This window comes from Octopus bimaculoides, chromosome 3 (genome assembly GCF_046866305.1).
Source record: "Octopus bimaculoides isolate indiv1 chromosome 3, ASM4686630v1, whole genome shotgun sequence".
Taxonomy (NCBI): Eukaryota; Metazoa; Mollusca; class Cephalopoda; order Octopoda; family Octopodidae; genus Octopus; species Octopus bimaculoides.
In genome coordinates, this window is record NC_142930.1 from 77,784,680 (window position 1) to 77,812,260 (window position 27,581).

Below are 27,581 nucleotides of genomic sequence, written 5' to 3' on the forward strand. Positions count from 1 at the left end.
ATTGAAATTTCTTTAAAATGTTAATTTGAAATATTTCTATATTTTCTATTTTATTTACTATAAATAAATTGTCTCTCTAATTTTATTGCATTTCCATTGAGTCTGTCTCTTTGGTGTTTGTGGTCTTATGGGCTAAGTGGTGTTGGTGGAGAGGATTGCAGATGAGGTAAACGGAAGTGAAGATTGCAGGGACTGGCGGAAGAGCCACGGGGGCATACATGGGCACAAAGCATGTGGGGCAGTTGGATGAGAGACGGCGTGTGTGAGATCGTGTTTTTATCTGGTCACTGATCGCTCATCCTGCCACAGTCAACAGGTAAGGTCTCTGTATCTCTTTCTCCCTTTTGCTTTTTCTGTTGTCTTTTTCCTCCATCACACTACAAGCTATTTTGGCCCATAACAAAAAAAAAACGAATGATGAGTGTAGTCCAAATTTTGAACAATATAGTCAAACCATTTTGCAGTGACACGGATGTAGTTGCTTGGTTAAAGAAGATGAAGTTGGTTGCGAAGCTCCACGGGATAGACGACTTAGCAAGTTTTCTACCGCTGTACCCAGATATTCCGGCGTTGGCGCTTACTTAGAAATGGAAGAAAGGGACCAACTTAGCGCAGAAAAAATAGAAATCCGTTTGATGGAGGCCTTTGCAGAAGGAATGTTCGAAGCGTACACTCGCCTGGGGAAAGCAAAGTGGACTGGCGAACAGGTCAATGTATTTGCCAACAAACTCAGGTGATTGGCTAAACTGGTGGGATATGAAGGTGAATCACTGGACCGAACGGTTAAGTTAGCGTTTGTGACTGGTTTTCCTGACCACATGTCGGTCGAGTTGCAAGGCAATGGCAGACATATCGCGGGCTCATGTGCTAGTTTCATGTTGCAGGACAATGCCAGTAGCAGCGACTGCAACAACGAAAACTGGCCGAGCAAGGAGTAGCGGAGAGGGGTCAAACAAGGAAGGTGTGCGACCATTTAAAGGACAATGTTTCTGGTGTCAGGGCCCGTACATGGGCGAGACTGCAGGTCACCCAAGCCTGAGGTCATTTGCTACAGGTGTCGAGAAACAGTACATATAGCCAGCGAATGTCTGCAGGGAAACAGTCTAAGGGAGACTAATGTGCCGGTAATTATCCCTTCGGATCAATAGGGGCGCGTTTGTTGTTACCTGTAGTCGACATTCTGGTGGAGGGGAAAATGTCGCGAGCCCTTGTGGACACGGGCTGTACAACGACCCTGATGACTCCAGAAGTGGTAGAGACATGGAGTGGAGAAAGCAGTGTGAGGGCAGTTGACGGAAGAGAGGTACACTGTGAAGGCATTACAGATGTGCAGATTGTGGAACAAAGCTGACGCTGCAAGCAATTGTACTTGGCCACTTGGTGGACGAGATTGACGTGGTGATGGGGATGGATGCAGTCACTTGTTTAGGAGGTGTCACTGGCAATGAGGCCGGTGTAACATTCGGGGTTGCGGGGGAAATCGTGTATGGTGAGACTGTGCATTGGTGAGAACTGCGAAGAAAACTATGCTGTGCACACCATTGAATACCAGGACTTTCGCGCTGTCTTTGATAGCTAGAGGTAGACAGTGGAGTGGTACTGGAAGAGCCCCCGACGTTAAAAAATAAAGTGGGCTGCTATCAGCATGCTCTGAAAGGAGATGCCAGAAGCAAGTTTGAGGGGGGAGGTGAAGCGGTGGATTAAAGAGGGCATATTGATCCCTTGGGAAGAAGTAGAGAGTAGAGTCCCACCGCTGATGGTGGTGGTACAGCCCACAAAGCATAAGGTCAAGCCAGTGCTTGACTTCCAAGAGCTGAATGACCATGTATCATGTCATATGGGCGGTAAGGCCACAGATGTCTGTGGGGACACCTTGCGAGAGTAGAGGCAGATGAGAGAGGCCTCCACGATCGTCGATTTGAAGTCGGCATACCTGCAGGTGCATGTGGCTGAGAGACTGTGGAAGCATCAGCTTGTCAGGTATAAGGGCCAGACATACTGTCTGACTAGGCTGGGTTTTGGGCTAAATTCAACGCCAAAGATTATGGCAACAATTCTCAAGGCCATCCTGGGAAAGGTGGACAGAGTAAAAAGAGCCACCAATTTGTACATCGATGACATCCTTGTGGATGAAACCATAATGCCAGCAATGGAGGTCATAGGCCACCTCAAGAGTTTTGGACTGATCACCAAGTCACCAGAGGCAATGGAGGGAGGCACTACACTGGGCCTCAAGCTATGGAGAGACAAGGCCGGCGCATTGGTGTTTTGGTGAGGGAACGAGATCCCCAAACTGGGCACCAGCATTAGTAGACGGGAACTGTTCTTGGTGTGTGGGAAGCTGGTGGGACACTACCCGATTGCAGGATGGCTCCAGACAGCATGTAACTTTATCAAGAGATGAGCCGAAGGAGCGAAATGGAATGATAAAATGGGGGAGAAGACGACCGACATGATGCAGGAAGTCTTGGTCAGAGTGAGGGGCAGTTGGTATGTTCCCAAATCAAAGAGCGGGATCATATGGTGTGACGCCAGTAGCATCGCAATAGGGGTTGTCTTGAAAATGGGAGGCGTCATGGTGGAAGATGCAGCCTGGCTCAGGAAGACGGATGACTGCAACCATATCAATGTGGCGGAGTTGGATACTGTGTTGAAGGGGGTGAACCTGGCCTTGAAGTGGGGGCTGCTCATCATAGAAATTAGGACCGATTCGGCCACTATACTTGGTTGGGTGACGGAGGGTGCAAACCAAAGTGGCCGCAGAGATGTTGGTAAAGTGTCGATTGGGGATACTGTGTGAACTAATTGCTGAGTTCGATCTGAAGCTGAGCGTGATCTTTGTGCCTTCTGAGAAGAACAGGGCAGATGTCCTGACCAGGATAAAGCGAGTCTGGTTGCAGGTGCCAGAGGATGCGGAGAAGGCTGTGGCTGCAGTATGCCATCTGAGTGACTCGGAGTTGAGGAGACTGCATACCATGCATCACATGGGAGTGGACAGGACGTTGTTCATAACCAGGAAAGTCGACTCCGATGTAACAAGACAGAGCGTGCAGAGAGTGGTTAGCAGCTGTGACAGGTGCCAGTCCATCGACCCTGCTCTGGGCATACATGAGGCAGGAAGTATTCCAGTGGACATAACACACTACCGGCAGGGGATGTACCTCTCAATAATTGATTGCGGACCGTGGCGGTTGGCCATATGGAGGGAGATGAAGACCGGGATTGCAGAGGAAATCGTGAGAGTATTAAATGAGATATTCCTAGAACAAGGCCCCATGGATGAGCTGCTTCTGGATAATGATACTGCATTTCGCTCGGAGGTGCTGAAAGAAATGCTTGATGGATGGCAGGTCAGCCGCTTCTTCAGGGCGGCATACCGGCCAAGTGGAAATGGAGTGGTGGAAAGGCATCATCGTACCATGAAGACCATGGCAGAGAGGGGTCACATTTCACCAATCGAGGCCGTATTTTGGTACAATATGTCACCCAGGTCAGGACAGGCTGAGGAGTCGGTGCCACACAGGGCAATATTCAGGTGCTAGTGGAGGCATCTGTGTACTGCATCAATGCGACTCGGGGGAGAGGAAGAGCACACCTTCGTGCAGGTCCGCGAAGAAGTTTAGGTAAAACCTCCAAATGCATGGTGTACATCACAATGGAGAAAAGGAACAATAACCTCCATCAATTCGAAGAACAACGTCGCTGTCGATGGTATGCCACGCCATGTTTTGGATGTGTGGAAGATTGTCGTTGCCTCAGAGGATGAAACCAGCAGCAGTGGGCAAGAAGATGAAGACAGCAGCAGTAGGCAAGATGATGAAGCCAGCAGCAGTGTACCAGGAACTCAGGCCAGTCCTGGGGTCGAACAGCAACCACAGAAGGAGCGGCACCCTCCTCCCTGGCTGGCTGATTATGAAACCAGTTAAGGTGTGAGTTCAGGAGCGAGGAGTAAGTGGGAAAGCCGGTTGAGTGATCTGTAGACCAGGGGGATGTGTGATGTTTGTGGTGTTATGGGCTGTGATAAGCTATGTGGTGTTGGTGGAGAGGATTGCAGAAGAGGCAAACGGAAGTGAAGACTGCAGGGGCTGACGGAAGAGCCACGGGGGCATGAGTGGGCACAAAGCACATGGTGCAGTTGGATGAGAGACAGTGCGTGTTAAAGGTTGTGCTTTTATCTGGTCATTGATTGCTCATCCTGCCACGGTCAACAGGTAAGGTCTCTGTATCTCTTTCTCCTTTTTGCTTCTTTTTCTGTTGTTTTTTTCTTCCATCACGCTACAGTTTCTTATTTTCTCATTTTTTCAAATTGATTTGTTCTGTTTACACACATGTTTACAGTGATTATTTTGAGATTTATTTGAAATAGCTATTTAAAATGTATAAATTCATTTTTACTTATCATTATTACAAATTTTGAAGATTTCCATTTAATACCAATGCATTTATGTAAGTCATTTCTTCATGTTTTGTGTTTCTATTTATGCACAGGTTCACATTGATACAAGAAGTGCAACAAGTATGTTTGAGCTGCTGCGAAAGAAATTAGCATTATCATTAGCCTATTCAAGTTTGATGTCTATTTTACAGCACATGTTACTTATGCCATGTAAGCATTCCTTCCTTGTTCCACTAGCATATGTATCATTAGCTAATTGAAAAGGTTCAAAACCTGAATTTATGGTTTTACTGTATAACAATAAGAGGTCAAACAGTTGGTTGCTAAGTTTCTAAAATGAAAAGTCTTACTTTGAGCCAACAAGAGTAATGAGACCAAAGCTTATCTGGACTTCCAAATATTTTAAGTGAGTACAAGCCTCCTTCCTGCAAATGGATAACTCCTGACTTATAATAGTTATTTTGAATTGAGTAGACAGCATGAAATAATGTACCTTGCTTAAGTCCATAGCATGTTATCTAGCTTTTGAGTCTAACCTCTTACCTAATGATCATGAGCTCAATATCCCAACCACTAGAACACATGCCTTTACTCTGAGCTGCTAAAGTTAAAGAACAAATATTTAAGCCTTAACTTATGATATTCTGTTATATTAAACATCTTAATGTAGGTTTTCTTTATCAATCTTATCTTTTGTTTGTATACTTAGTCAACATATCCTTAACCTGTTCTTTGACCTTTCCCAAGTGCTATATTTCTACAGATGTACATTTCTTTAGGCTTGAATTGAACTTGGAATCTTTATTTCTAATGTAAGCTTCCAACACTTTTTTATTTGTTCTCAAAGAAATGTATATATCAATTTTGAGCTGATTTGAATTTATTTTAATAAAAGCAGCCACACCAGTAAACAGTGGGTTTGGCGATTCAGCTACCTATAGCAGTCTTGATTGAAATAAGCCCTTATGAATATTACAACTATTTTCAGGCATAGAAGTACATTACCCAGTGTTCTTTTTTAAAATGTTAGGATATGATTTGAGGGAGATTTAGCTATTATTTCTAACATGTCTAGAAATATATGTATGTAATAAGCTTATATATATATATATATATATATATATATATATATATATATAAATTGTCTAAACTGATTCATCAAATTTTGTTTCACCAAAACTATAATCTTTCTTATGTGAAAGTTGAGGTGTCCAACTAATGAAGGGGTGCAGTTTCCACGTTTGTAATATTTGTATTTGTTTTCTGTAATATCTTTTGAATTTTTTTCAGACAATAACTCTAGTAAATGTGCTAGCCAGTGGTTAATTATAGACAGAATTGTTCAACAAATGGTGCTGCAGGAAAAGAATGGTAAAGATCCTGATCTAGCTCCAGTAGAGATCAACTTTACTCATATAATTCGACAGTAAGTTATTTAATTTATTGTTATGAACGGTTGTAAAGTTCTTCTGTATTTAATTTCTATAATCAATATCTAATAAATTGTAGGACATTTTTATGTCTTTTCAATTATGATTTTTCTATATTCTAAGAGCTGAATTTATAGTGGCAAGCTACAAAAGGTTTATAGATTACTAATGCTGCACTCCAATACTTGCTTCTTATATTTCTTGGTCCATTTAGTTATTATACCTTTTAAAGCTTTATACCATGTAAGCAGTAAGAGCTACAGAAGTGATACATATTTTTTTTCCTTTCAGTTTTGTGTATGATTTTTGTGTATAGAGTGGCCTCTATAAGAATATTCTCTATATGAAGAAAAAAGCCTTCTAGTGTTACCTCTACAATCAAATGTGAGGCTTACTGACTATGAATTAGAATATCAAGATAATCACTAAACAATTTTTTATACCCATCAAGCTTGTTGAAGGAAATAATTTGCTAATCTACAAATAACTTACATTAACCCCGTTTCCTAAAGAATGTTAAATTAAAGCAGATAAAATAATTAGTGAGCAAATCAAGCTTTAAAAGAAAATAGATTGATTGGTTCTTAAAAAACTAGGTTGGTAGGAACTCCCCCCACCAAAAAAAAAAAAACACACCTGGATAGGCGCAGTTTCCAGCTTTTAAAAACTATTGTGAAATTATAATATTGTTCTATCAACAATAACATCAACAAATGTAAGAAAGGGATGAACAGAGAGAAAAATTAGAGGAAAGCAATAGTAGCGTTTAAATCATTGATTCTTTAGCAAGGAGGCTGACACCCATCAACTTGCCCAACTGAGTTGGCTGAAGGATACTTTTTAGATATTCTTTGATAAGTAAGTTTGCATTCTTATTCTGATTATCATATTTTATCTCCCCTAGGATTGCCTGTGAAAATGACATAAAATCCTTTCAACAGAAAATGCGAGAAATTGAGAAAGCAAATGATGATTTGAATTTAAAAATGCAAAAGAAAGAACGTGAATGTGAAGCAAAGACACAAGAAAAGGTTTGAAAAAAATTACTATATAACTGATGTGTCAAATGTATCACTGGTTTTCATAAATGAAATAGTTGAAAACTTAAATAAAAAGCCCCAAACCTGAAAGCAAAGTATACAGTTGTATGTCCTAAGTATCATCCTAGCAAAGATGTATCTTATAGTTTGCATGCCAATTAAGAAGAGTTAAGTAAAAACTCTATACCCTGTACCCAATAAAAAATATGGGTGCACTAAAGGTGCATAGGATTTGCCACAGAACTTCATATGTAATACGTGCAATGAAGTGTAATAGTAATAGCATCCTAGAACAAAATATTTCGACTGATGATATTTTCAGTTGAAATAATATTTTATCCAAATGTAGTTGACTACTTCTCTTACTTAAGTGACCTGACTAGCAGTGGTAGTGGCAAAGGATGTATGGAAACAGGAAAGAAATGAAACAACCATTATCTGGTGAGAGTGGATGTGTAATGCTAATGTGCATGAATGGCAGATCACAAATCAGCTGACATATTTGTACTGGTAGCAACTTGTCAGTGGCATAGCTAGAGTGTGTGCCACTTGGGAGAACCCTTGAGTTTTACCCATATAACAGACCCAAAAGACACCCCCAGCCATGCTATCTGGGCTTGTGATACATACGAAAGATGATTACTGGGTGAAGTAATACAGGTTATGCTTTATGCTGGATCCCACAAATGTAACTAATTAAATGTCTGAGTGGCTAAGCTGAATTATTGTTAAGATTATTTTTTTTCCCCTATTTACCTCATCTTGAGATATTAAAGATCTAATCTTTAAATGCATCACTGACCAAGTTGATAAGAATGTTATTACCCTTAGTTTAGAAATAAAGTTTCCTTGTTTGAAACCAGTCTAGTATTATCTATGTACACATCCAAGAATAAGACACCTGATGACAATCAGAAACTAAAACATTTGAAGCAGTGTGGACATAAATATATAAAAAGTCCATCTCTAAAGATAAAATTAATTTATAAAAATTGTTTTATGTAATAAAAGAAGTTTTGTATAGTTTTGCTTATTTAAAACAGTAATGTAATGAATGAATGTGTCTATGAATATATGAGTAAATTTGTTGAGATATCTATCCATTTGTCTCTCTCAGGAGGAACTAATATCAACAGTGAACAAAATGAAGACTAAACTTGAGAAAGAAATTGCAAACCATCAGGAAACAAAACAAAATATTTCAGATATGAGTTCCTTAATCCATGAACTACAGGCTCAGGTAAAATGCTTCATTTCTTTCCTGAATTTAATGCAAAATTGTATTTGTATTTTAATTTTTATCTACTTCTCTAAGAAGATATTGAACAGCGATTGATAATAGGTAAAAGGCATATCTGTATCCAAACATTCTTAGATTTCCTAACTCAGGTAATTTTATGGTATATAGCCTTGCTATATTCAAGAAAACCCATCCTCCACAGCAGAAGTGTTAATGCCACTACTCCTGCTGAAGAGGATTGACTTTCAAGAGCCCTGTGCTGGTGCCACATAAAATGCACCTTTGCCAGCACCATATAAAAAGCACCAGTGCTAGTACCACATAATAGCATCTGTGCCAGCACCATGTAAAAGCACCCTTGCTGGTTCCATGTAAAAAACACCCAGCATACTCCTCCTCCTTTAACATCTGTTTTCCAGCATGGAAAACAGATGTTAGAGGAGGAGGAGGAGGATGTCATCATAGCCTATTCAGTCATTTGGTTGCTACAGAATCATGCACCAGAAGATAAATTGGTGCCATCTTCAATTTCCTTCTTCAGGCCTATAATGTAGACCTGAGTTCAGCATTGAAAACTAATGAAACCATTATCAGTTATACATTGTAACTCCACACCCTACTTACAAGAATACATATTTACCCAGCTAGTAACATTTATGATTTCCAGGCACACAGTAAAGTATTAGTAATACTACCAGTAGAGTTCAAACTAAATAATAACTATATTAACCTCTTCTCATCTCGGAAGATCTGTAAAAACAATTGAGCACCACTCCTCAGACAATCCAATAATAAAAATGTCAGTAACATCAGTACATTGTTTTCTCAGACATCTTTAATTCTCTTAACTGACCTTTTTTTATTCAGTATAGAATGTTTGTGGATGCGGTGGATTAAATACACAAATCTTAACAAAATGTTATATTTTTAATTCATTTTCATTTCTTTCTTCTATTTTTTGCTATCAGTTGGAGAATGAATGTGCCGAAAAGAAGAAATTGCAATATATGGTCTCAACAGGAAGCTTACCTGATGATGCAAAAATGGACTTTTCATCTGCTTCATTAGGCTTCAAATCAAACAGCAATCTTATCACAAATCGTACCATTCCTCTATCTTTGCCTCAAAATCTTTCCAAGAATCATCTAAACGCTCAAAATGGAGCATCTTTACCACCACCTCCACCACCACCCCCACCTCCAGTGGGAGGTCCACCACCTCCACCACCAATGGGTTTGTACTTAATAATATCTTTTAACTAGTATTGCTGGGTCAACATAATTGATTAATGTTATCAACACTAAGAGCTGATAAATATCAACCCTGCATGATTTGAATTTCAAATAGTGAAGTACACAACTGTTTATTGTAAAGCATTTAAACTTGACTTGTTATTTATGAGGTGGGTACTAAAAAGAAACCAGACTTTTGCAATATTATTTTATTCACTTAGTTTTACATGTTTACACTTTTATCGCCTTGATAGTATTCTCCATTTGAAGCAATGCACCAGTCCAGGCGTGTTTTCCACTATTTGAAGCAATGCTGGAATTCTTGTGAAGTGATGCCTTTTAATGCCTCCATTGTTCTTTTCTTCACCTCTCCCACATCTGCAAATTCCATAGCACCAGCTTCCATCACCAGTGATGACCTTTGAAAATAGGTCCAGATCAACTTCCAACTGTTCTTTCAGTTCACACCACACATTCAGTAATGACTGCTTTTGATCTTCCGTGAGCAAGCGAGGCACAAATTTTGCTGTAACTCTTTTCATTCACAATTCCTCACTCAAAATTCCTTAGCAGTTCCACAACACACCAGTCATATCAACAAGTTAGTCAATTGTTTGGTGACAGTCCTCCAAGATCAATTCATGAATTTTCATGATGTTTTCATTCATTCAGGAGGTCAATGGTCTTCCTGAATGAGGTTGGTCTTCAAGCAACAAGTGACCATTCCTAAAGCATGGAAACCACTCTCATAAACTTGTGTTTTGCTCATGACAGCGGCTTTGTAAGCTTTTTGAAGACAACAGTTTCAGCTGCTGTTTCCCCAGCAGAAAACAGAATTTTGCAGAATTTCCTTCATTTCAGCCATCACAAAAATCAACAAACAGGGGAGAAGCACTGCAAAACAGAGACGCACCATGTAGCAGCACGACTTTGTATGTCATACTGCCAGTCAGCAGACTGATGCCTGAGGGTCACATCAAGTGGCTACTAGCAGCAGAAGCCTGAACTACAATGCGCTTGTCCCACAGAACATTTTCGGTTACTTTTGGGTGCCCTCTCGTATACTCTCAAAATCATCACCATTGGTGATGTATGTGTAGTAAAATATGTATTTATATAAAAAAGAGCAATTAATATATATATATATGTATATATATATATCTATATATGTGTGTGTGTGTGTATATATATATATATCATCATTTAACATTCACTTTCCATGCTAGCATGGGTTAGATGGCTTGGCTGGAACTGGTAAGCCAGAGAGTTGCACCAGGTTCCAGTCTGATTTGGCATGGTTCCTATGGCTGGATGCCATTCCTAATGCCAACCACTCTAAGAGTGTAATGAGTGTTTTTTATGTGCCATTTACATGACACCAGCAATGGCCATGACTACAATTACATGACACTGACAACCACCATGGCTATGATTTTGTTTGGCTTGACAAGTCTTCTCAAGCACAGCATATCACGAAATGTCTCGGTCACTTGTCATTCCCTCCATGAAGGTCAACATTCGAAGATCATGTTTCACCACCTCGTCCCTCACCTAATGTACTTGGGAGGTCCAACTCATCAGTGGTCTACCTTGTGTTTTGGATTTAGGAAGTCTGGGTGGAATGCCAGTGCTACATATTTTATGGCCAAACTATTTCAGTCTCTTCTTTACTACTTTGGTCGTGGATCTGTCACAGGAAGAGTTTTTATTATGGAAATATATTTATTCCTGTCTTGTGATCATATCCCTTGTACAAACTGCAAATACAGCATGTACCTTCAAAATTTGGGGTCCACATTTCCAAGGCAAAAGCTTGTAATGGAGGGAATATAGGCATCATAAAACCACTGGCTGATATCCAACTTGTTTCAGATTGTGAATTCTAGTCATCCAAATGCTGGAGATGCCAATACAATCTGTTTTTATGTCTTCTGATCTATACTGTTGGAATACACAAACTAGTACTATACTGTTGGAATACACAAACTCTGTAATTTATTCTACTTTAGAACCATTAAGTTTCATCATCTACAAGCTATGTGATTGGAATTACTCTTCATGCCATTTTTTAACTCCATTTTTTGCTTGCTTTATATTACTGTTTCGAGGATATTTTAAAAAATGACCAAAATAGTGGCTGTTAGGGTTAGGTCATCAGTGAATCTAATATCTACAGACAAGAAGGAAAGAGAGTTGGTGAGTGTTAAATTGTCATCCAAACTTTTTAGTTCTTATGTGTCAAATTCCATTGCTGAAGATCTATAACAATATGTGATATTTTTGTATAGCACTTTATAATTCATACCTCTTTTTGTTGTTTTTATCTTCTATATGCCTGTCCACCATATTTGATTATAAAAAATTACATCAGTTATACCTCTACTAGATCTTAAAAACTAAATTGATATAATTTCAGTTTTAGTTTTCATTCTGCCAAGGAAGATTTTCCTGAACATTTGGTAAGAGTCAAACTGCTATGTAAATTTTGGGCTTTAACTAGTCACCTTTTCAATGTAATGGTGTTACCAGCATATGGGCCCAGTCTTTTGGTGTCTTCACTGTTTTCCTATACTGTTAAATATTGTGTGACATGTAAACCATGTACTCACCTTCTTTCAGCATTTACTATGACAGCCATACTGTGTGCCTTATGATATAGCTGCCTTTTCTAGTTCTTCTTAACTTATTTCTGCATCAGCTGGAGTACTTGAGATTTCTGATATTGCTTCTAGTTGTTTGAGGATTCATTGCTGAGATGTTCCAAATGATTTTCCTAATATTGCAATAACTCAGTTGTGTTTGCATGTATGTTATTATCTTAATCTTTTATTGCACTCTTTCCCTCAATTCCACAGACTAACTCAAAAAGGTTGTAACTAATATTGAAGTCAACTTCTAGTAGTTCAAATTATGAATATTACACTATGGCTGAATATACTTAAGGTTATTCTACACATAGGGTAGAATCTCTCATATGTAATATGGTAAGTTGAAAAACTTCAATTAACTGAGATAATCTGTGGAATTAGAAAACAAAACTTCATCTAATGTTAAAATCTAAAACAGGTTTTCAAAATTGCAACTAAATTCAAACTTTTAGGGAATATAGAAAATGCAGTTAGGAGTAGATCTTATGTTTAAAACCTACAAGTGAAAGCAATGGATATGTTTCAGTTCTGTTAGATCTCATCAGTGAAACATATTTACCTCTTTTGGCTAGACTTAGAAGTGATCAATAGAGGAAAAATAGTGACACTGATTGGAAAACACCTCACGTAAGTAGTCTGTATACCAGTGGTGAATCTGCTTTGCTGCTGAGATCTAACATGATTGAAATGCTCATTGCCTTCACCACTTCGTTTTAAAGACAAGATCCACTGTAATATCTCAATTTCTCCAAAATTTGGATTATCTGATGTCAGGGAGGTTTTTGTCTTCAAGCTGCAAGGATAATTATAGTTAATCAAACTTTTTTGGGGTGATTTTCTTTTGCCTGTTATGTTTTCTTCTGTTTTTTTTTTTTGCCTGAATGCAAGAACAACCATGTTTTTACTTAGCTTGGCATTCTTTTCAAGCACAGCAAATTGCAAGGAGTCTTGGTCCCCTGTAGAAAGGATCTACAGACATTGGGACTCACAGAGTCCCCTCTGTGAATCCCAACATCTGTATATCCTTTCTCACCACTTCATCCCATGTCTTCCTGGGTCTACCCCTTCCACATGCTCTCTCTACAATTAGAGATTAGTACCTCTTGATGCAACTGTCTTCATTCCAATGTATTACATGACCATACCAATGCAGTCTTCTCTCTTGCACACTACATTTGATGCCTCTTATACCCAATTTTTCTCTCAAATCACTTACACTCTGTCGTATATGCACACTGACATTACTCATCCATCAGAGCATACTGGCTTCGTTTCTTTCAAGCCTTTGCATATCCTCAGTAGTCACAGACTATGTCTTACTGTATGTAACATAGCTGTTCGTACACAGGTGTCATACAATCTGTCTTTCACTCTGAAGGAGAGGCCCTTCATTACTAACAGAGGTAGTAGCTCTGTGAACTTTGCCCAGCTTATTCTTATTCTAGCAGCTATGCTTTTGGAACAACCACCCCCACTACTAACTTGGTCACATAAGTAGCGGAAACTGTCTACTGTCTCTGAGAGTGGGGTTCAGAGCAAGTTCCTGCAGAGTGATCTGCATGACTACTCACACCTAATATGGAAAAAAACAATGGGAGGAAGACAAAATTAATTAGGAACTTCAAGACATAAATAATGGTAATAAGGTGTCAAGATTACCTCAGAAGACGCAAACCGAGTAGAAGTAGATGATTTGTAAGACTGTCAAAATGGGTAGGGTTGAAGGGAGGATGAAACAAGAGTTATGAGCTGGAGATGCAGAAGAGTGGGGGCAGCAATTAGCCAGAGTAATACAGCTGATACAGTTGCTGGTGGGAGAAAGACAAGAGAAAGGGAGGAGAAACAGATATACATAGTGCATGAGGGTAGCAAGTCACTGCAATGGGTAGAGAACCCAAAATATAGCACTTCCAGAACTCCGTGTTGCTGTGGAGGATAAGTCTTTTTCCACAAGAGATCCCAGTTCTTTATCATCTCATCTGTTATGCTCAAAGTCCTGAGATCAGCTTTTACCACTTCCTTCAGCCACATTAAGTGAACAGCACTTCTTTACACATCTATCCTCATTCATACACATCACACGATCATACCATTTCAGTCTTCTTTCTTGAACACAACATCTGATTCCTCTTTTTCACTTAACACCTTTGTGCTAATGTTTTCACATACATTCACATGGCACATCATAAAAGAGATAGTAGCTCCCTGAACTTTCTTCAACCAGTTTTCAATCTCAGTACTATTTTTTTTCAGAGCAGCTAATTGGTCTTTTCCTATTCATTATAGTCCTACATCTAGGTAACAAAAGTTATCAACTACTTCTAGTGAGCTATCTGAACTTCCAAGAGACTCAGTTTCCAGTGTGCTTGTATAAACTGCTCCAGTATATCTACTGCATATGAAACTTACATTTTCAGATTGCCTGTCACTGATTCCACTATATCTCTTGTGTATCCATAGCTTACATCTAGTACAGTATATAGAGTTGATAACTGCTCCTTTTCTGCATATTGAGCAAAGCCATTTTCCTGAAGGTACCAGGGTCCTGTCTTCTTTCCAACTTGATTAACCTTGGTCTTTGCCAGGTTAACCATTAAGGCCCCTCAATTCCAGGTTTAGCTTCTATACCAGGGATTTCTTCTAAAATATATAGTGTGTGTGTTTTTATTGGCTAAACTGGCAACATGACCATCCCCAAATACAACAATGTCTGTTTCAACACACGATTTCACATCAAGAATATTTGCAGAACGAATATATAAACATGTATATATATATATATATATATATATATATATATATATATATATATATATATATATATATATATATATACTAGCAGCTAAACCTGGTTTCACCCAGTCTGTTTGGATGATGTGGCTGTGATCGTTTTCAGTTAGGCATAATCTATAACAGTGTTTCTCAACCTTATTATTTTGGGTCTCGTGTTTCGATTGGAGCCTCCAGCTGTATGAAAATTTCCTGACTCCCCCACCCCTTGTCAGAAAACAGCTTCAGGAGTTGTGAAGAACGAATTTGTACATAGTCTGTTTCTGAGACCTATTCTATTGGCCCTCTGTCTAATCATTGATTTAATTATGAACATAAAAAGAAATTATACATTAATCCCTATTTTTGTAAGCAGTTGTATCCGTAAAAATTTTATTTGCAGAGAGTAGAAATTGAAAGAAGATATATGGAATGGATGTGTGTGTGTTTGTGTGTGTGTGTGTGCGTGCGTGCGTGCGTGCGTGCGTGCGTGTGTGCGTGCATGCGCATGTGTATGTGTTTACAATAGTTTGATTTATGGAAAAGATTGTTAAAATTTTTAAATGCAAATATGTGAATGAAAATTAAGTTCAGACCTCTACGTGGTAGCTAGACCTGACAGAAATAGCAGCCAAATCTCCCTCAAAACACCCTACTGTCTTAATCTGATAATTCTGCCTATTATGTAGTTTGAAAGAGAAACTGTAAGTATAGATTAAGATTATTAACCCCACAAAGAGGTGAAAGAAGAGAGACAGCATAGCGAAAGCTTTGGCTGACTGTCATCCTGTACTTCCCTTGTTGCTAGCGAAATGGTATACGGATCAATAGCCGGCCAAGTGAAAGGAAAGGTGATCTTTTGAAGTTGTGATGAGAGGGGAGAATTGATGTGCGTGCGTATGTCTGTGTGTGTGTGTGTGTGTGTATGTGAGTGTGTATGTTTGATCGGGTGTGCGCGACAGAGAGAGTATGGTGTATGTGTATATGAGAGAGAGAGAGAAAGTGAGTGAGATAAATGAAATTTATCATTCAGTTTATTATGTATATATGTATGAATGGCTTCAGTGACACACACTCACATACATGCATGCACACAGGTTGTTTTAATCGATTTTCTCTGTAAGTATGGGGGCTAGGAAAAAAATAGAAAGTGCATTCCAATCTATGCACCCGTCTCTACATGTGTACCATTTTTCACGCGAATCCACCCAGCCGTTTGTCCGTGAACCTCAAGACAAGAAAGAATACAATGGTCGGCCAACTTCAATTTATATTATAGATATAGGTGGATCGAACAATTTTGGACTTTGATGCATAGTATCTTAATCCTCGTCAACGACTCTTAATGCATAGGGTTAAACTCAGCTACCTCTGTCGATCTTATAAGAAAGACCATTGAAAACCTGTGCTGATTTTCAAAGCGGTAAAAGTGTAAACATCAAATTAAATGGGTGGCTTATTAGCAATTTGAACCTAAAGGCAAAATTAACACAGGTCACAAAAGTGACAGAGGATACTGACCAACACGAGCTATTGCTAGAAACTAGAATTAAAATAATTCAAAAGCCACAAAACACCGTACTTAATGACTGACAAAAGGAGGTAAGTCCTGGTTTTGAAAGTGGTAAAAGTGTCTGTTAATTTTGCCTTTAGGTTCAAATTGCTAATAAGCCACCCATTTAATTTGTTGTTTACAGTTTTGCCACTTTGAAAATCAGCACAGGTTTTCAACAGTTTTTCTTATAATATTGACAGAGGTAGTTGAATTCAATTGTAGGCATTAAGAGTCGCTGACAAGGATTAAAATGCTATGCATTGAAATTGAACCAAATTCCTTGACTGGCACCCATGCCAACCTTCCTTCATTGGACACTAAACTGAGCTTGCGAAGACCTGTTGGGACAAGTGAGATTGATCGAAACTGAACCAAATTCAATGACTGGCACCCACGCCAGTGGAGCGCTGACAACACTGTCCGAGCGGGATCACTGCCAGAGCAGCGGTCTCACTTCCGTGCCGGTGGCACGTAAAAAGCACCATTTGAGCACGATCGTTTCCAGCTTCACCTTACTAGCACTTGTGCCAGTGGAATGTGAACAAAACATTGGACTGACTCCTGGCCAGGTAGCACGTAAAAAAACACCATTTGAGTGTGGCTGTTGCCAGTACCATAAGACTGGCCCTCATACCGATGGCACATAAAAAGCACCCACTACACTCTTGGAGTGGTTGGCATTAGGAAGGGCATCCAGCTGTAGAAACTCTGCCAGATCAGATTGGAGTCTGGTGTAGCCATCTGGTTTGCCAGTTCTCAGTCAAATCATCCAACCCATGCCAGCATGGAAAGTGGACGTTAAATGATGAGGATGATATAGGTAGGTAGGTAGATAAATAGATAGATACATATACACATGGGGTAACAATGTTAAGCAGTGAAATACAAACTTGTTACCAGTTCAAATATACCTGAGGCATATTTGAAGCCATTCACTATATTTTATCATGGAGAATATTTCTTGTTGTAGACAGATAGATGTAAGCATACTATGTCAGTTCACAGCATTCCCTAACCAGATTGTTGGATGTATATATTTTGGAGTGGTTATCTCCTCTTAAGCAATGGAGACCAGGAAAGCAGACACTGTGAACTGACATGAGAGAGAGGTTTCTCTTATGATATTCCCATCATCATTCAGTGACTGGTCATACTATTCAGCAATTTGTCATACATAAACTACAGAGTAACAGTGTTAAGCAGCAATGTGTACACATACAGATGTGTTACCAGTGCAAATATGCTTGAAGCATATTCAAACCCACACAGTATGTGGGTTGAAAATCTTATAGTACTATAAGCTTGTCAACTCATATAACATTAAGGTTATCTCCTCCTGCTTAGATGATATTGCTTCTAACATTGCATGCTACAGCAGATGCAAATATGCACCTGCACAAACTCCAACTTCAAAAACCTACAAGCCGCCCTCTAAGAGAATCCTGCCTCTCAAGGGCTGTAGTCTACAGAGTCACCCTTACAACATCCAATAGCATCACAAGGTACTACACATGCATGATGGCTATTGATTTCAAGGAAAGGTACATACTGCATATGCACTCGCTTAGGTGCAGGAATAGAAAGAATTCCACTTCTTTGTCTCATTACCTCTGGAAACTCTGTGACCTCCAGAATGAAATACCCAACATCAATTGGACTGTTATTGACAGGGCTCCATCCTACTCACTCAGCACCCACAGTTGCTAGCTCAGCCTCCATGAAGGACTGCACATTCTCCACCAACTTGCAATATCTATTAACAGGAAATACAAACTATCTTGCTGCCATCAGAGGTGTGCCCTCTTGGTGAACTTCAAACCACTGGCTGCCAACAACCCGAACACACCACCTTAACATTGGCTGCCCCACTACCAAGAACAGGATTCCTAACTATCAATATCTGTGCAGACTAACCCCACAACCATATGCATCCCCTGCAACCTTCCACATTCACCTCCATAAATGGGGTATGTGCATGCAAACAAACATACCCATGCATACATACACACACACATCAATGTATGTATACTCCTTCCCTCTTCCCTTACCCTACTCCAAACCTTAGTTCAACCCCCCCCCCCCCCATAAACAACATTGTTGCAACTACACTAGCATATATTTGTCACACCTGCACACAATTATGGAAAGCATGAATATATATATATAACAGGAAAAAATATAGGCAAATTTGTTGAAAATGCACTTCAATTTGAAAAACTTGTAATTGTTTAAAATAAATTTATTGACATATAACAAACTAGTTTTGACAATATTTTTTGTTTATCAATGGTAAAAATTTAGAATTATGAATTAGAAACAGATGCTTAAAAGTTTCAGTGCTGACAAGTTTAAATGTTCATAACAGTCAATTATATAAAAACTGTACATCAACTTGTTTAAATGTACAATGTCCATTAGTGTTAGTAGTGATCAACAAGAAATAAATATCATCAAAGTTTCAGTCATACTGAGTTAAGAGGGAGAAATGAAGATAGTAAAAAAAAGGGATTTGGTTTACAATTTCTTCGATTCCCTTTCCGTCATGTGGACGAACTTTCACTTGTAACAGTGTATTTTGGAATCTGGTGTATTCATAATTTTTTTCCGTGAGCAGATCTGATTTTTTTGATTTGTCAAAGTACTAGTGACACCTTGTTTTTCTGGCGGTCAAGTTTATCATTCTGCCTGGTTGGTTGATCCTCATCAAGGGTCATTTTGTTGTATTTGCTGAAGTTCAGTTTTGATTGGAGGTAAAATTTCATTGGTCTAGAGTTAGATGACATCAGCAACTGGTGTTTGTAAAATTTCATTGGTCTAGAGTTAGATGACATCAGCAACTGGTGTTTGTAAAATTTCATTGGTCTAGAGTTAGATGACATCAGCAACTGGTGTTTGTAAAATTTCATTGGTCTAGAGATGGGTGATGTCTGCAACTGGTGTTTGTATGGTGATTTGGAGTTGTGGTTTTGAAAACCGGGTAGAAAACTGTTACTAAAGTTTTTAAAATTGTCTGTTGTTCCTGCTTGTGGGAAAATTGAGTCTTTTTTCCTTTTCCTCTTTAGTGTTTTTTCTTCTTTCTAAAGAATATTCAGCTGTGGTTTATATTTTTTAATGTGTATGCTTCCCTTATTTAAACGGAATTGGGTTGAAGTGTTTCTGGTGCATTTATAGAGAGGAAAGATTTGGTATTTCGGGTTTATGTTTACGAGGCATTGATTTAGGTGTTTGCTTACAGAAATTTTCATTGCTCTCCAGCCTTCACATGTCCTCCACATTCAAAGCCCATGTCTCTCTATTGTGCAGCATCACAGTTCATACACATGCATCATACCATTTTCCCTTTACTTGGAGAGAGAGAGACCTGTAGTTTCCAACAGGGGTAAAAGCTCTCTGAACTAGCATTTACACTCTCAGTATGTCCTCCTCCACTGCTCATTAGGTCACCTAGGTAGTAAAAATCTATTACTTCCAGGGAGCTACCAGGACATTTAAGGAAATCAGTTTCTTGTGTGTCTGTGGTCTTTATGGCTCCCATACATCTTCCACATACAAATATTTTCTCTGTTAACCTTACTACTATTCCACTGCACCCCTTGTGTGTCCATAACTTGCATTAGCTACACTAACTAGAATTTCTGCCTACACCCTTTCTACATATTGAGCAGGGCTATTTACCAATTTTAATATATATATATATATATATATATATATATATATATATATATAGACATATATGTGTATGTGTGTATATATATATGTGTGTGTGTGTATATATATATATATATATATATATATATATTATATATATATGTGTGTGTGTGTGTGTGTATGTTTATATGTCTAGGTATATACATGTATGTATATGTCTGATTTCAATACGTATGCATGCATGTGTATATGTGTGTGCTCGTGAGTATGTGTATGTTAAATAATGATGAAATGATAAAGAAGGTAACTATTTATTAATTCTTCAGCTATTGCTATGTAAAACTGCAGGTATGAGATGGGCTTTTAGTGTGTCCTTTCTGGGGTATCTGGGTACAAAATTTGTGCATTTACCATCACCACATCCAAAATAAACCAAAACATATATTTGCACCACTTTTTTAAACTTTCTGATTCTAAAATAGGATCAGAGTTGATCATTTTCATCTACCTCAATAAAGTTTTCAACATATTCTTTGATGGTGATAGGTTTGGTGTAAAACTGGTTAGGTGCTCATCTCACTTTTCTTGGATTGGTAATACCTGAGACTTGCAGTTTACATGTTTTCATGCTAGCAGTAAGATTATGCTGATTGAATGGCAGGTATGACACCTATGTTTTGTTAGTGAATGAAGTATCTAAAAGAGATCAGAGTTGGTAAGGATTCATGCTTTTATCCTTCCTGTAATTGGTTTAGAAGAAATATATTACCTCTGTATTTTATCATAGAGGCTTGTAGGATTCACAATGGGAAGAAATAGTTCCTTGGCATGATTTTAAATGTTATGAGCAGAACAGGTATGTGTTTGGTTTTGTGTACAGTTGTTCATGTGGAAAAAAAATTAAGTTGCTCATATCTATTCCTGGATAATATTTCATTTATTGTGGGTTTCTTACTCCCATCAGAAACAACATACCTAGATATACATGAATTTCATCAAATCATGTAGGAATAAAGTTGATGCTTCTTTTTGTTATCAAAAATTTGTTGGATGATTGAACTAATGAAACTCAGTGGGAAAAGTTGGCCAAAAAATATTCAGCAGGCTACATATCAAATCCTAAAGTTGTTTTTGGGTTAAGAACCGAAGGGTTGAATTTAATGATTAAAAACATCTGAACATCCTGCCAGTAATATTGTTTCTGAATCATTTGAAAAATTGGACAAATCAAAACCAGACAAATTTACTCATATGTGCTGAAGAAGTCAATATATCATTCTGGTAATCATCTCTGAAGCCAACAGCCTTATCTATTTAATCATCAATTAAATCAGTGAATAAGTTATGACTAAAAAAATTATTAGCAGCCATTTTTCAAAGAAAGTTTTGGTTAAAAGGCAAAAAATTTCAAATGCGTATGTTGATGTTAATAACACACATAACAGAATGTTAAATGATGAATATAGGGATTAAAATTTTTCCTTTTGATTAGAGTGTTCTTTACTTACTTTAAAATGACTAAATAAAGGTGGTTCACTGTTCTCTCTCTCTCTCTCTCTCTCTCTCTCTCTCTCTCTCTCTCTCTCTCTCTCTCCCTCTCTCCCTCTCTCTCTCTCTCTCTCTCTGTCCCTCTCCCTCTCTCTCTCTCTCTCACACACACACACACACACACACACACACACACATTCCCCAGAGTTGCAGTCCATAGCAGACCATTCACAACATTCCTTTCTCTAAAATACACATGCTGCTGAACTGTCCAAAGACAAAGCAGTGTGTAGTGCCATACTAAATGGAAATAAAGAACATATAATCATCTAATTGCAGCTACAAATGAAAATTTGATTAAAACTATTATTACCAGAGTCCTGAAACTACATTTCTGTACAGATATAGGTTGTTGTCATTTTCTCTCAAAGGTTGTTGAAAACTTATTTCAGTATCCAACCAACTCCTGCCAAAACTGGTTGGACAGTGCAATTACATTGAGAGTGAGCATGCACGCACACACACATTCTCTCTATCTCTCTCTCTCTCTCCACACACACAAAAATAATGACTAAGCACTTGTATTTTCCCTGTCTGGCCAAGAAATAGTTTAGTGGTATATCTTTATAGTAGTTTTATCTCTACATCAGGCAGGTCCAACTGAGGGTCCCCCAAGGGCCATATGGATCACATTTGTGTTGTCATGAGGGCCATACTTGCTTCAATTCTAGCTGAAGTCATTTAATAAAAATTATTGCAGAATATTTTTCTTACATAAACTTAGAAATATATTATGGTTTTGCCACATTCAAGAACGCAAATTAATGAAATTGTTTAACAAAAGAAAAAAATGAAATTTTAAACAGCAACATAGATATGAATGCAACAATAACAAATGCATTGTACAAACATTACAATAGTTGAAAATGAACTTTTATTTAGGATTATTCAAGCATTTTTAGTGTTTTGTCCTGAGGCTTGACACCACTTTTTGCTGACAATTTTTGGTATGTCTGGCTGAAATGTCTGTGCAGTTCTAAGTTTGATGAGAGATGACAAGTGTTGATCAGTCAGCCTTATTTGCTGAATTTTTGTTGATTTCATGAAGGAAAATAATGTTCACACACACAGGTAGAACCAAACATTGCTGTAATCCTTGTGGTAAACTTTCTGAAGTTTTTAAAGTTTTCAAGAAGGAATGAAAAGAAACCAGTTATCTCCACTTCAAAATACTTTGCTCTGAGTGAAGAATCTGACTGCATTTCTAATAGTTCCATCTGCAGGCTTTCTTCTGCCTTAGCAACATCAAAGGTTAATGGTGCTGAGAATAATGCAAATGGATGTTCAAAAGATGAGAAATCACAAAATTTTTCCTGAAATTCCTTTGAGAACAATTTCAGGTAACTGTCATATGGCAAAGCTAAGTACAAATTCAGTATTAGCACTATTTTTCGGCTCTTTGCACTTATGAAAATTAACTAAATTTTCAACTGTGACTTCCATAAGCTTAATTTTGTAATGAATCACTTGATGTCATCATACAACTGAGTGATGAGTTTGTTTTTTACCTTGTCATTTCAAATTGAGATCAGTCAATTGTGCAGTAATCTCCACGACAAAAGCCAGATCCTGGAGCCAACTCTCATCTTTTATTTCATCTGTGTTTTGACCTTTCATCTCCAAAAACAATTATTTCTTGTCTCAACAAATAAAATCTTTTCAATACTTTGTGCCATGACAACCAGTGGATTTCTGTATAGAATGGAACATTGATTATCCATCTCTTTCAACAACTGGCTGAGTTGACAGTGGTTGGGAGTACAGCCTCTGATATAGTTCACTGTCTTTATGACCAAACTAATCCCATGACCCAATTTTTAAAATCTTTAAGCACAAATTTTGCTGATGAATAATGCAGTGAAAATGTGCAAATGATGAAGCCGGATGCAAATTGTCTATTTTTGTTCATAACTTGGTAGCAACACCATTATGTCTGCCAACCATATTTGCCGCACCATTGGTTGATAAGTATGCAAGTTTACTCAAATCAAAACCTTAGTCATGCAGAACCTGTTCAACTTACTCAAAGATATCCTGGCTTGTTGTAGTGTCATGCTTTGGGATCAGTTCAATCAATTCTTCATAAATATTAAATTGTCACAGGCCCTGATGAAGACTGCAAGCTGTGCTATTCCAGTGATGTCAACAGTCTCATCAATAGCAATAGAAAAATGTTAAAATCTTGAAGACGCAGCTTTCATCTGTTGTTTCAAATCACCTGACATTTCATCAATCCATTCAGCTAGTGTTCCTGGTTAATGAAATATCTTTGAATAAGTGTGCTTTCTCTGGACACACAATTTCAGCCGTTTTTACAAGGCATTGCTTTACGAAATCTCCTTCACTGTAAGATTTCCTATTCATGGTAATCATTCAGCTGAGTAATGGAAAGCAACATTCCCTTTCTGATTTTTCGTAAAACAGGTCAGTTGCTGTGCCATCAATTCTGTGAGTCTTGAAACATGCATTGGACCTTCATATTTACCATAAGATTGATGGTTCGTTTCAAGTTGTACTCTTTTGGTATGGCAATGCTGTTGTTGAAAATTAAGCAATGTATCTTTCCATTCACCATTGTGCAAAAATACTGTAATTCCCATTTTTCTTGAAACACTCGCCCTTTGTTCAGTTTCCTTTTTCTCTTAGCTGGAAGAGCACTAGCTATTTTAAAGACAAAATAGATTTGTAAATCTACTCACCGAAAATGCAACATACTGCAGCAGGAATCACAGGACACAGGCAATGCAGGGCTTGAATACGCTCTCTTAACTCTGTCCACCAGATGAGAATTTAATGAATGACGAAGAGAAGAAAGGAAAATCAACTTGTATGAACATTGAGAAGTACGTTCCACGATGTGCAAACATCTGTAACGTTTGATGTATGACACATCTGGAGCTGTAGATTAGGCAATTGCTGACTCTCTGATGGGGAAATTCTGCAGCTCTTGGTCTCCAAGTAATTGTATAACTTTCTTCCTGCCTGTAATCAGACCCAGATCCAATGATGTCAATGCGCTCGGTGGGAAGGCGCAGCCATCTGTGCAGGCCACAGGTGTGCTTGCAATGGGCCGCATGTTTGATATGCCTGCTTAACATGGTTGTTTTTATTCCACGTTCATCAACATTTTGGGGATATGTGTATATTGAGTATTTATTTATGTATATAATGTTCTAGTGAAAATCTTTTATCCAAGTTCAGCAAATAAATAAATTAATTTTGTCAAAAATATAAAAATAAGATTTCTTTCATTATAAAAAGCATAAAAATTAGGTTTTCTTTGGTGTGCTGGAGATATTTCCTTGAAAATGGTTGATCTATGTTTGAATAAAATATACATACAAAACAATACAAGAACTACTTAAATTGTGAGCTACTAACAGAATATTTCGTTACAATGTTCTTACATTTCAGCCTCAAAGAGAAATCCTTCAGTTGAAAGCTCTACAACCACCACTCGGAAAAAAAATACTCCAGCTTCTTCTCAGCCATTGAAGTCTTTCAACTGGTCTAAACTACCTGATGTAAGTAAATTATGTTTGTTTCTTTATGTACTAAAAGTTGACTGAATCCAACATATCGTTGGAAGTGTTTTGACACAGGACTGACAAAAGGTAAAATTAACACCATCTAAGAAATCTGTTGAAACTATTTTTACCATTCTTCCATTCATTATGTATTCATTTAACATCTGCCTTCCATGCTGGCATGAAGTTCCAATTATCTTTGAGAATATTTTGAATTTCAGTCAACTGTATGCTCTCCTGCACAAAATTTGGCTTTGTGCTTAGGGGGAGATATCAGTATTTATTACATTTTATTTTTATTAAAAAGTTATTTTTTTTATTATAAGTTACCATTGATTTTTATTTTCTATTTAATGTGGCTGTTGTAGACCAAATTGAATGGCTCCATTTGGACCAATATCGATGAAGCAAAGGTAAGACTGTTATTTATAAAGTTTTTCAGATTTTCATTATTTCACTGATTTAAATGCCGAGTATGTTTTACACATCAATATTTAAATTAGTTTCATCTGAATGAAAGACAGCTTAAACCCAAATGTAGTCCATTTAACACCACCACCTGTTCTTTCTGTCTTTAGTTGAGTTCATTCTGTTATTTCATTGCAGGTATTTGTGCCAGATCTCTAGTCTGAGAATTACTTCTTCCACTGGCGGAGCCACTAAAAGTTTAAATTAACCTTGGCTATGTCTGTTAGCATTAATCTTAGTGATATGAAAATCCCCATGAACTAACACATCACCACTTTTGTTTAATGACATTTATATTAATGTATATTCTTTAGTCTATAGCAGTTGTTCCCAAAGTGGGCAGTACCATCCCCTAGAGAGGTTTGAAGATCTAGTGGGCTATTGTAGAAAAAAAAGGATGGTTATTGATTAGCAAAAAGGGGATGTTGGTTGGCAATGCGTACCTACCTACTTTTCTTAGATTTAGAAAATACTGCTTAAAAATCAATCTGGATCAAATTGCTTCAAGTTGGTCTTATCAAAACAAGAGCAATAAAAAAAAAAAAATATGAATTTTCGAAAAATACCCAAGAAGTTTACTGAAGAAGTTGGTCATAAAATTCCAACAGAAATTCCCTAAAATTACAGACCAAGGAGATACATTTTTTTATCAGAGCTTTATATATATATATATATATATATATATATATATATATATATATATATATATATATATTTATCATATATATATATATATATATATTTATCATATATATATATATATATATATATATTTATCATATATATATATATATATATATTTATCATATATATATATGTATATATATTTATCATATATATATATATATATATTTATCATATATATATATATATATATATATATATATATATTTATCATATATATATATATATATATATATTTATCATATATATATATATATATATATATATTTATCATATATATATATGTATATATATTTATCATATATATATATATATATTTATCATATATATATATATATATATATATATATATATATTTATCATACATATATATATATATATATTTATCATACATATATATATATATATATATATATCATACATATATATATATATATATATATATATCATACATATATATATATATATATATATATATATATAAATATATATATATATATATCATACATATATATATATATGTATATATATATATATATCATACATATATATATATATATATATATATATATCATACATATATAAATATATATATATATATCATACATATATATATATATATATATATATATCATACATATATATATATATATATATATATATCATACATATATATATATATATATATATATATATATATATATATCATACATATATATATATATATATATCTATATATATATATATATATATATATATATATATCATACATATATATATATATATATATATATATATATATATATATATATATATATCATACATATATATATATATATATATATATATCATACATATATATATATATATATATATATATATATATATATATATATATATATATATATATATATATATATATATCATACATATATATATATATATATATATATCATACATGGTGGAACAAGGATGTAGACGGGGCTATTAGACAAAAGAAACAGGCTTGGAAGGACTGGAAGAACGGTGGTAGCAGGGAATTGTACCAATCTGCCAGAAGGGAAGCTAGGCGACAGGTTTATTTAGCCAGAGGGGAAGCAGATAAGGAAAGATTTGCCAATGTTCTGCGCCGTGAGGACCAAAGACTCGAGGTATTTCGTGTTGCAAGACAGTGTAGGAGAGAGAATAGTGATGTTGTAGGAGAGAAATGTGTTCGCATGGATGATGGTACGCTTGCACTAAATGAGGCTGCAAAGAAAGAGGTCTGGAGATGCCACTACGATAGATTGCTTAATAAAGAGAATGAATGGGAGAAAGAGACCCAACAGAGGGACCAGCTATCCGAGTTGACAGTACCAGGGTAGATAAAGCAATTAAGAGTATGAAGACAGGGAAA

General features: G+C 36.8%; 1 protein-coding gene across 1 annotated transcript in view; it reads left to right on the forward strand.

The window, feature by feature from the left end:
- The window catches only part of LOC106880744 (disheveled-associated activator of morphogenesis 1), a 129,049-nt gene extending 103,002 nt beyond the window's left edge, over nt 1-26,047 (forward strand). Inside the window, exons 14-20 of the mRNA XM_089348382.1 lie at nt 4,489-4,606; nt 5,687-5,822; nt 6,731-6,857; nt 7,984-8,106; nt 9,075-9,339; nt 24,921-25,030; nt 25,402-26,047. Coding sequence (XP_089204508.1) covers nt 4,489-4,606; nt 5,687-5,822; nt 6,731-6,857; nt 7,984-8,106; nt 9,075-9,339; nt 24,921-25,030; nt 25,402-25,494 — 972 coding nt within the window. The 3' untranslated portion in view covers nt 25,495-26,047. The remainder of the gene's footprint in view (nt 1-4,488; nt 4,607-5,686; nt 5,823-6,730; nt 6,858-7,983; nt 8,107-9,074; nt 9,340-24,920; nt 25,031-25,401) is intronic.
- The last annotated feature ends 1,534 nt before the right edge of the window (nt 26,048-27,581 follow it).